The sequence below is a fragment of the Cannabis sativa genome, chromosome 4 (assembly GCF_029168945.1).
Source record: "Cannabis sativa cultivar Pink pepper isolate KNU-18-1 chromosome 4, ASM2916894v1, whole genome shotgun sequence".
Lineage (NCBI taxonomy): Eukaryota > Viridiplantae > Streptophyta > Magnoliopsida > Rosales > Cannabaceae > Cannabis > Cannabis sativa.
The window spans coordinates 76,659,034-76,670,843 of record NC_083604.1 but is presented as its reverse complement, the minus strand read 5'-3'; the positions used below and the strand labels follow the sequence as shown (position 1 = coordinate 76,670,843).

The 11,810-nt window shown below is 31.1% G+C and overlaps 1 protein-coding gene across 1 annotated transcript; it reads right to left on the bottom strand.

Moving 5' to 3' along the window:
* Nucleotides 1-244: 244 nt before the first annotated feature.
* LOC115714414 (probable polyol transporter 6) lies at nucleotides 245-2,256 on the bottom strand. Its single transcript, XM_030643113.2, has 2 exons — nucleotides 1,915-2,256; nucleotides 245-1,832 (listed from the first exon to the last, which is right to left on the bottom strand). Exons 1-2 carry the CDS (start codon nucleotides 2,009-2,011, stop codon nucleotides 421-423), a joined length of 1,509 nt encoding a protein of 502 aa, XP_030498973.2. The 5' UTR covers nucleotides 2,012-2,256; the 3' UTR covers nucleotides 245-420.
* Between the last annotated feature and the right edge of the window lie 9,554 nt (nucleotides 2,257-11,810).

The following is an 11,810-nucleotide window of genomic DNA, read 5'->3' as shown; positions in this document are numbered from 1 at the left end:
GTCCAGGTTCAGATACGAGCCTTTAGTCAGGTCAGGTTAGAGTACAGGGTTTGAGTCGAAGTTCATAAATCTGAGATCTAGGTCTAAGTTTAAAATGTTGACGATTGAAAATACAAATACGAAAAAAATTTTATTTAAATAAATTTTGAAAGTTGCTTTGTTTTCAAAATTTTTACATTTTGATTTATATTTAAAAATAATAATAAAAAAAGTGAAAACAATTTGATAGTGTTCTTTGAAAATATTTATAATCTTTCAGTAATGACACAAAAACTATACAAAATATTTATAAATATTTTTGCCACTCCTTCACAAACACATTATATGATATTTTCCTTTTGCCACAATCAAACTCACATGCATTCATAAAAAAGATAACACTAAAAAGAAAAGAAAAAATAAACTAATATAAATATATAATCACTGTACATCATTACTACTCTTTGGTTGAATCTCCAAGCCTTGATTATGATTTTCATGCTTAGGATCTCTACTAAAAACCATCTCCATCTCTTCCAAAGTTCTTCCCTTAGTCTCAGGCAAAAAGAAATAGAAGAACAACCAAGCCAAAACAGCTATGCCCGAAAACATAAAGAAAGCTCCTCCAATAGTTATAGCTTCATAGATAGAAATAAAAGTCATAGAAATTGTAGCATTCATAATCCTATTCACAGCTACACCAATACTCATACCTTGGGCCCTTAATCTCAAAGGAAAGATCTCAGAACTATAAACCCAAGTAATAGGCCCAAGCCCAATAGAAAAAAAGGCCACGAAGACATAAACCGAGGTTATACTAAGGCCCAAAGCCCAAACCAACTTCTCAGTCGAATGTTCCACTACAGTTAAGCAAATCCCAAGGCTAGACAAAGCAAATATCATACCACCCACGCTAGTCAGTAACAGACGTCTTCTTCCAACTTTATCTAGCAAAAACGTTGCCGTTAAAATAAACAGAGTTTTGGTTAACCCAACACCCACAGTGGCTAATAAAAGCTTGTCTTTACTAACAACCCCAGCTTTCTTAAAAATCCTAGGGCTGTACAAAACGACAGCCTCAATCCCCGTTGCGTGTTCGAAGAAATGAATACCAACGGCTGCGATTAAAATCCATCGGACGGCTGGTGTTGGACGAAGGATTAAATCTCTCCAAACACCTTGGCCACGGCTATTGTTCGGGACTTTAGCTAAAACGACGTCGTTACAATCAGGATCAATACCCGCGGCGATTTTTATATCACGAAATCGAAAATCGGCTTCTTCTCTAGAATTAGACACGTGCGATAAAATGTCTTTGGCTTCACCCAAACGACCTTGCATAACCAGCCACCTCGGCGATTCAGGCATTTTCAGAATCCCTAATGCTAAAGCAATGGAAGGAATCGCCGCCACTCCGAGCATCAATCTCCATCCGAGCTCCAAGCTCAGCTTTCCGAAGAGGTAATTAGAGACGTAACCGGTTAGAATTCCTAAACTGATGCAGAGTTCAGGTAGTGACGTCAGAAACCCTCTCGATGCCGGAGATGAAATCTCGGCGGAGTAAACTGGAGCGATCATTAAGGCGAAACCTACTCCGATTCCGGCTATGCATCTTCCGGTGAGGAGTACGGGGTAGTTTGGTCCGTAACCCATTAGAACAGCTCCTAATAGGAAGATTACAGAGGATAAAGCTATTGTGTAACGACGTCCGATGTAGTCGGAAGTTCTACCGGCGGCGAGTGAACCGAAGAGTGCACAGATGTTGAGAATTCCGGCTAGGATTTCTACTTCTACATCGGTAATTTTGAGATCTTCTTTTATAAATATCATGGCTCCACTCATAACACCAGTATCTGAAAAATTATTAATTAAAATTAACGTTAAAATTTAATCATATGTAATTAAAATTAATCAAAAGAAAGAATGTTTACATACCATAGCCAAATATAATAGATATCATAGAAGCAACAATGGCACATGCACATGCATATTTGTTGAACTTTTCTTTGGTTTCTCCAAAACCTTCTTCCATATTTTTACTATGTATCAACTTATTTTGTATATATTGTATATATATGTGTATATGTGTATGAGTAATGGTATAAGTATATTTTATATATAAGACTCTTTTGGATTAGCAAAGGTATTTATAGAGTAAGATCATATCAGGTATGGAAGGTATTTGTATGAGTAGTATATAGGTTGTGTACAGCTAAGTATCTTTTGTATCCACACTGTGTATTGTTTGATTTTTTTTTTGTTATAATAAATAAAATAAACATGCCTAATTAAACAACATATAAAGGGTTTATATATATGGTAGAAATGATTTATTTTTAAGAAAAAAAAAGAAGATAATATTCAAAAGTAAGTGATGACACAGCTATAGTATTAGTTATTAAAAAGATAAATATGTATGAGGAATAGAAATGGGAAACAAAAACAATATAAGCTTAATTAGGTAAAATGACCCGTCCTTGTAGAATTTCAATGGCACAAACATAAGATGAGGAGTTGGGCCAATTAACTGCCACATCTTATCTTATATATATATTAATAAATATCACTTATTAACTAATTAATTTGTTTTGATTTATATTTATTTATTTGGATAAGGTGTGATACATGGTGTGTGTATATATGTATATCGATCCAAGCTTGTATATTTGAATGATCATCCGATTTATTTGCCACTGGCCGAGGCATAGTACTCTTTGAAAAGCTTTGAACATTGAATTCAATATTTTTATTATGTATTTAAATAATTAATAATAATTATATATTTATATATATATATGTAAATCTGACGAAATTTAATGTAGTTCAAATAGCAAACTTATGAAAATTAGGCATACCAAGCCCTTTACACTAACTTGGAAAAAAATTCTAACACCAACATCAAGCAACCAATAAACTACTGAGTCAAGCATTAAAGAAGTGTGAAGTATATTAGACTTACTATAAACAAATAAACATATGACAGAATTCACCTATTAAAAACTATCAGCGAGTGATCTTCTACTAAAAATTAAGGCATAAACATAAATAAAAAAAATAACATGATCAACCATATTCTAATGCTTAATTATAATAGATTAGATCACATAACAAATGGCTAATAAAGACCTAAAGATCCTCCAGATTTGACGAACAAGGACAATATCCAAGATATCCTCCCCAAAACGATTTGGAACTATTGATGAGACATCCAGGGTCGGCCTTAACATTTTGGAGGCCTTGTGCAAAAGATTAAAATTGGGCCTTTTATTAAAAAAAAAAAATGTGTACATTAAGACCTCCATTGCTAGTTTTTTACTTCTTTTCTTTTTATCAAAGATATGTTCCTAAACTTTTAAATATAAATCTTTTAGTGTATTTATAATAATAATAAAAAAAAAAACTTTTTCTATAAAAAAATTGGCCTTTAAAAATGGGGGGTCTTGTGCAATGACCCAAGCTGCCCAAAGCTTGAGGAGGCCCTAGAGACACCGATAAACCAATAGGAGACAACCAGGGCGACAGACCTAGTATTTAAAGTAAAGAGTGTAATTTTTTTTTTTTGTTAGACAGAAGCAAAAGTAAACTTAAAAAAAAAACAAAAGTGCTCTTATGGGATTTGAACACTTACATCTATCATATATGCTATTTAGCTTAACCATTACATCAAAATTAATATTATGTTTACAAATATTATCTTTAATAATAAATATATGTCGTAACTAACTAAAATATATACACATTTTTTTTCCAATTTTATTCCAGGGAGCAATCGCCTCCCTACCTTCTATGTGGATTCGCCCCAGTACTTGCATCTTGCACCAGGACAATATCAATCCCTACTAATCTAGTAGGGCGTTGAAAAATACAAATAATAATTATAAAGTAATTTGCAACGTAAATACTTAAATTTAACTCCTGGTTACAGAGAAATACTTAAGGTAGCGTTTGGTTGGGAGGAATAAAAATATAAAAATAGGAATAAGAATGAAATAGAATAAAATTTAAAATGCATAAAAAAAAATTGATAAATAAATTATTAAATTTTTTCTCATCATGCATTAGAATATTCTTTCTTTCTATTTCAAAATGGAATAGTCATTACACCAAAATGTTCCAAAATGGAATAGTCATTACACCAAAATGGTGAGAACCATTCTATTAGAATGACATTTCAATACTTTAATATGCAACCATACAAAAGAATGGAATTGAGATTGTTTCCTTCCATTTCATTCCATTTCATTACCTCCAACCAAATGGCACCTACATTTAATTTTTAACGTTAATAATACCTATTTTAATTATAAAACTTTCTTAGGTATCCAACCGTTTAGTACATATTATTTTTTTATTGGTATATTGTTGCGAAAATTATTAATTACTACGCAAGTGCACGCAATCAAGTAGTATACTCACGCAAGTGAGGTCGAACCACAGGGAATTGGATTAATTACTACTAAACTATACTTATAATTCTATTTGGCAAATCAAAAGTATTTATGATTGAAAAAAGAAGAAAGAAATTCAAGAAACTTAAAGAAACAAGTGAATATTAATCAAGATGAGAGAATAGGGAGACGAATCCTGTTGTTAAGTTACCAATGTTAATGTCTAATTGCTATCCTTCTCTTGAAGTGAATGACAGATTATAAATTAACCTAGCTCTTTTCAGATCTTCTAGGTTCTAAATCTCATGCTCTCTAATTAATCTCTTAATTAAACTAACATGAAATCAGCATTAAGCAATAATCTAAATGTCACAAAGGCTATGTAAATACTTTTGTTTCACATCAAAACCTAGACTATCCAATTTTAGCATTCTCAATTCTCACTTTTCAGATTTCGAATTGAGATCATAAAACATGTAAAAGGTGATCAATCTTGCACATGGAAATTAAACACAAATATGAATAGTGTTCATAATCAAGATGGAGGAATGGCAATTATTCATTAACTAGGAAAAACTTAAACAACATTCATCATTTTCCCTAAATAGGAGTTTAGTTCAAAACATCCATAATCAAATCCATAATTAACATTGAAACAGAATATAGCATAGAAAGATTAAAGAGAAGAGAAAGAACTAGTTGAAGCAATTGATCCGGGTCTCCACAAGCCGCTCTTCTAGCCTCCTCCTTTGTTTCTAGGGCTCCAATTCTGAATGAACCCTAATTTTCACGCACTCTATCTATTTAAACCAAGTCTCATCCTTAAAATTTGCGAAATTACGAAACTGCCCAAAAATCCCGTCACTGGGATCCCCGTCGCGACTGGCAATGCCCCCGTCGCGACGGGGTTAAGCAGCGAATTCTTGAAAATATTTCTGCCAGTTCCCGTCGCGACTAGGACATTTCCCGTCGCGACGGGATTTGGCAGCAACATATGTTTTTGGTTTTTCTTCTCAATTCTTTCACCACTTGTCCTCAATTCTTGTAAATACTTTCTTTAAACACCCGGGGACCTGAAACAAAAGAATCAAGCGTAAAATAGCCCTAAAACTAGAAACAAAGAGTGAAAACTAACCGAAATATGACCCGAAACTTAGACTAATGTTAGCCTAACAAATTCCCCCAAACTAGATTCTTACTCGCCCTCGAGTAAGATAAATACTACTAACTACTAATCTACTAACTACGCTATCAGATAATCACAATACTACTGCCTCATGTGTTGTTCTCTTCTATTGCTCAAATTAGAATTTCAATTCCACCAACTCTAACAATTAATTTAGATGCTCAGTTTATCACATACTGCACAAACACAAGATGACTTCACAATCGAAACAATGTTATAATGGTTTTACTCTTTCCAACCATTCCACTACCCGATAACTCATATGCTTGCATGCTTACCTCTCTCCACTAATGTTGACAACATCCTTTCGGAATCAATAGGGCTTTTTGAGGTTTAGAGAGTATGGCTTAGATCTTTGGAAAATGAAAACAATTTTGGCTAAAGATATCATAAGCACAAAAATAACCCACAAGCTTCTTCTAATTTTAAATTTCCCAAAGTGTTCCCACAACTAACCATGATTGAGAAGAATTTGTTTTCTTTCTTTTCCCAACATCACTGAATTTTATTATTTTTTTTTCTTGAATCATGTTTTTTTTTTCTTTCATTATTTTCTTCTTTTTTTCATTTTTTTTTTCATTATTTTTCAATGATATTAATCTTACTAAATATCTAATTTTTTTTTTCTCAATCTTACCAGTTTTTTCTATCTTCTCTCACACCATGCATTTTGCTCCCCCAGACTAATTATATAGCTTATGATATCATTGATAAAATAGTGAGAACAAAATTAACAGTGTGGATACATATTTTGGTTCATCAGGTGAAGAACAAAACAGGTTTAGGCTCAAGAGGGTCAACTAAGGATAATCATTTCATGGTAGGCTTGAAAGGCTCAAACTATCCAACAAATGCCTAAATCATATTCCTATTGAATGTTGTCAAGGATTTCGCCTCAAAAGAATAACACATGCAAGTTCTAAGCTATACAGTCAATCTTACCACAAACCATAGTAAAACAATTATAACATATTTCACATATCGTCAAATTGCATTCTAAGCATCCAAACTAATCCAAAGAGTTGACAGAATTAAGCACACAGTTATTTTACAATTTTAGAGCACATTACATTAAACAGCAGCACACAATTATCTTTTATCTTATTGCCAATTCCTAACTAAAACAGAAAAAAAAAACTAACACAGAAAATTAAAGTGCAGAAAATAAAATTTTTAAATCTCTTCCCCAAAACTAAATATGACATTGTCCCCAATGTGTTAAAATAAAATTGTGGTTGAGAGATACTTACCTGCGCACCACATCAACAAGCGGTTGACGCCCGTAATAAGCGTCATGCAAGACAATTTGAAAATTATTGTTGTACTCGCCTTCAAGCTTGGCAAGCGATGAGTTTGAACAAAAGTCAGCACCAACAACATAAGACTTTGGATGATGTGCTTGGGGAGAAGCCTTTGGTAACTCGAAGAGAATACAATATGGAGAATGCAGCATTAGTGGAAAATAAGGGTCCATTGGTGGTTCATAATATAGTGGTGTTGACAACCTCAAATCAAAAACTACAAGTGATTCTTCTACCACCAATGGCACCTCTTTCTTGCTTTTCTCAAATAACCTCTCAATTGGTTGTTCAGTTTCCTCATGACCATCCACATCCTTGACTGTGATTTGATCTTCAATAATTTCATCATTGAGTATGGATGTTTCTTCATTCACCAAATTGAGTTCATCATTTGTTGAGCAAGCATCCAATGTATCCAATTTTTCAACCACTTCAAAGGATTCTTTCTCTTCAATTCTAGGCTCAGTCTCTTCTATGTATTCATCTGATGGTGCTTCTACTGTATTCAAACAACTCTCATAACTTTCGTTATTTGAGTTATTATCCTTAAAACTCTCTGAATCTTGCGCCATTAAATTATCACATAGAGCTTTTACCATGTCCGCCAATCGATTAATCTCTTTTGGAAGTAATAGTATATCCTCCTCTTCTTCAATTGGTTGGGGTGAGTTTGGACAATAAGGAGGGTATTGATGACTCCAACCTTGAAGTGATGGATTCCAATGCCAATCATAATCAAAATCTGCCATATCATTCAACAGATTTATTGCTTTATGGCCTCTCCTTAACAAAGGCTCTCCAGTAACCTCTGCTCCATAATCCACCCAACTTTTTGTTTCATCATCAAGTCCATTATAAAAGAGCCACGTAAAACATCCACTTGAGAAAGTGGGATAACATCTCTCTCCAAGCTCTTTAAATCTCCTCCAAACAGAATAGAATGATTCATTGTGTTGTTGGGCAAAATCCTCAAGATATAGCATCTGGATTTATCTTGCAAGTCAAACTCATAAGTACAACATTAGTAAAATTAAAAAAAATAAAACTAAATTAGTAATTAAAAGATAAAAATTTGAAACAACAAAATTAATACTAAAACTAAAAAGAAAAACTAAATTAGAACAAAATTTAATTTTTAATAATATTACAAAATTTAATCTAAAAGAAACAGATTAGAAATAAGTAAAAAAAAAAAAAAATCAACCAAAGTAGAAGTTAGTATAATTTTATGTAATATTAATCTTTATACAATTCCCCGGCAACGGCGCCAAAAACTTGTTGCGAAAATTATTAATTACTACGCAAGTGCACGCAATCAAGTAGTATACTCACGCAAGTGAGGTCGAACCACAGGGAATTAGATTAATTACTACTAAACTATACTTATAATTCTATTTGGCAAATCAAAAGTATTTATGATTGAAAAAGGAAGAAAGAAATTCAAGAAACTTAAAGAAACAAGTGAATATTAATCAAGATGAGAAAATAGGGAGACAAATCCTGTTGTTAAGTTACCAATGTTAATGTCTAATTGCTATCATTCTCTTGAAGTGAATGACAGATTATAAATTAACCTAGCTCTTTTCAGATCTTCTAGGTTCTAAATCTCATGCTCTCTAATTAATCTCTTAATTAAACTAACATGAAATCAACATTAAGCAATAATCTAAATGTCACAAAGGCTATGTAAATACTTTTGTTTCACATCGAAACCTAGACTATCCAATTTTAGCATTCTCAATTCTCACTTTTCAGATTTCGAATTGAGATCATAAAACATGTAAAAGGTGATCAATCTTGCACATGGAAATTAAACACAAATATGAATAGTGTTCATAATCAAGATGGAGGAATGACAATTATTCATTAACTAGGAAAAACTTAAACAACATTCATCATTCTCCCTAAATAGGAGTTTAGTTCAAAACATCCATAATCAAATCCATAATTAACATTGAAACAGAAAATAGCATAGAAAGATTAAAGAGAAGAGAAAGAACTAGTTGAAGCAATTGATCCGGGTCTCCACAAGCCGCTCTTCTAGCCTCCTTTGTTTCTAGGGCTCCAATTCTGAATGAACCCTAATTTTCACGCACTCTATCTATTTAAACCAAGTCTCATCCTTAAAATTTGCGAAATTACGAAACTGCCCAAAAATCCCGTCACTGGGGTCCCCGTCGCGACGGGGTTAAGCAGCGAATTCTTGAAAATATTTCTGCCAGTTCCCGTCGCGACTGGGACATTTCCCGTCGCGACGGGATTTGGCAGTAACATATGTTTTTGGTTTTTCTTCTCAATTCTTTCACCACTTGTCCTCAATTCTTGTAAATACTTTCTTTAAACACCCGGGGACCTGAAACAAAAGAATCAAGCGTAAAATAGCCCTAAAACTAGAAACAAAGAGTGAAAACTAACCGAAATATGACCCGAAACTTAGACTAATGTTAGCCTAACATATATTTAAATAATTTTTTTTAAAAAAATAAAAATTTAATAACTTAGACCAATGAGGAATTACCATGTGGATATTAACTTGAAATTTAATGGTGATGTACTTGTGGAAGTTCTAAAAACATAGTTTAGCTATTATTATCGTAAAAATTTAATTATCTGTAACTGAATGTTAAATTTAATATTTTTGCTGCAAATTACTTATAATTATATACTTTTATTGATAAAAAAATTAATTTCAAATTTTGTTTGCTAAAAGGAGTTTGGTTACATCAGAAGGGTTATCAAAAAGTGAGAGCTAGGTTGGTATATATTTAATAATTTTATACTCTCAAATATAAATTATATATTTTTTAAAATGCAATTAATTTTAAAGATAATAATTATTAGTTGATATTTAAAATATTTTGTTATTAATTTATTTAATTTGTTGATAAAGATTTCCTTTAGGTGGTTATGATTTGGAAATAATGAATTTGGAAACCTTTTGCCAATCTTTAAGTGCCGTACTCATTTTAGATAATTGCATTTGCAGTAGAGAGATATAGGTTCATGCATGGGACCATATTAATGCATGTTTTTTAATTTACTTCCTTTTTTTTAAAAAAAAAACAAAAACAAAAACACATTATTGGTCTCTAGTGAAGAAAAAACCAAAGGCAGTTCGAAAAAATTGTTCAACGTGGGGAGACTATACCTCTCAAACATACAGAAACTACCTTGTATAAAGTATTTATTTATATATATATTTATTAAAATACTTTAGGCCTAATTGATTGGTCTATATATTTTGGTATAATTAATAAGTTATAATTATTTAAAATTATTTATAAATTTTAGAATATTATAAATAATTTATCGTACTAAAAATAAAATTTAAAAAATTACTTATTACAACTGGGATAAGAAAAAACAATCAAAGTTAGAAATATACATAGCCTTTTAATTTTTAAGATAATATAATAATAAAACAAATCACAGTCTTTTTTTTTTTATTGGCTGCTCGTTTGTTTAACATACGTGTTATATTGTTCTATCAGAATTGTTTTTGAAATTAACAAAAATTAATTTCGAAAACATATAAACATATAATTATTTTTAACAAAAATAATTAAGAAGGGAAAAAAATAATAATAATTAATAAAAAATCTCGACATCACATAGATTTGATGCTATAAAACACGTTTAATGATAGTGCGTAGTTTTTATATATAATATATATGAAATAAATATGTATATATATAGTATAAAGGACAGAAAAATCATAATCAAAATTTGTACGTAGTAAGTATAAGAATTGATGATAGCATTGCAGATGGACGGTGGGAGAAATTGATGAAAAAGATTGATAGATTGCTTTTTTATATTTGCAAAAAGCAAGGTTAGGTTATTAGCTAGGAATCAATATATTTATAGTGCAGATTTTCTTTGCCAAATGGCTAACAATCCAAACCAATCTATATATATTATATATATAAAGATCTGTAGGGTCAAATAATAAACTTGGGTCTAATTTGGAGCTTTATATTATCGTGTATAAAAGGTTGTTGGGTAACAATTATGTTTTATTACTATTTATAATATTTTTAGTATTTTCATTTCTCAATACATAATAAATTATAATTTTTGGTTGGGAACTGCTCTCTCTCATGGGATCTGAAATTAGGATTTCCACAATGTATTTATATGAAATATTATTACTAATGAGTAGTGCAAAAGTGGAAGGTAGGTTATAATTCTCTCGAATATACCTATAAGCTTTTTCATAATTTAATTTTGTATATATTTAAAAAGCCTAATTCGTACTAATTGATGTTATATATATAGCCACCAAAATTTTACATATAACTATAGTAATAATGTAATAATATATATATTTTTTATAAATTTAAATTAAATTTTTTCATTAATATCCTGTGAAGACAGTTGCTATAGCAACTACTAACTAATTTTTCGTTAGTTTAGCTCTAATTAACTTCAGTTAGTTAATCGTTTTTTCAACTCAATTCAGTTGGCCTAACTAATTTCTATTATTGCATTCGGTTGCTCTTAATCGTGTATATATTTTACTCTTTTTTCCTCCCTTCTCTGATTTCTTTCTCTCTCCTTTTAAACTCATTTTTTACGATATATGTTATCTGATAGTGGAGAGGTGAGTGGTGGGTAGTTATGAGTTAGTGGAGAGAAAAGTGGGGATAAATTATTAATTAATCATTTTTTTTCAATTGAATGATTCTTTCTCATTTTTATTATTTTAATAATAAATAAAAGAAGAAGAAAAAAAAAAATGCATTCAACACTATGGTATCAGAGCAATTACTCCCTTTAATGGCTAATGTAGTTTTTGGAAGAACTGGTCACTCTGGATCAAAAGACAACACTAGAAATGGAAGCAATACAGGTGGTTCTCACTCAGTCTCTCAATTTGGTTGAATGATCATAATTTTTTGCTATGGAAACAATAAGTTTGAGTTGCAATTCGTGGAAACAAATTAACATCCTACA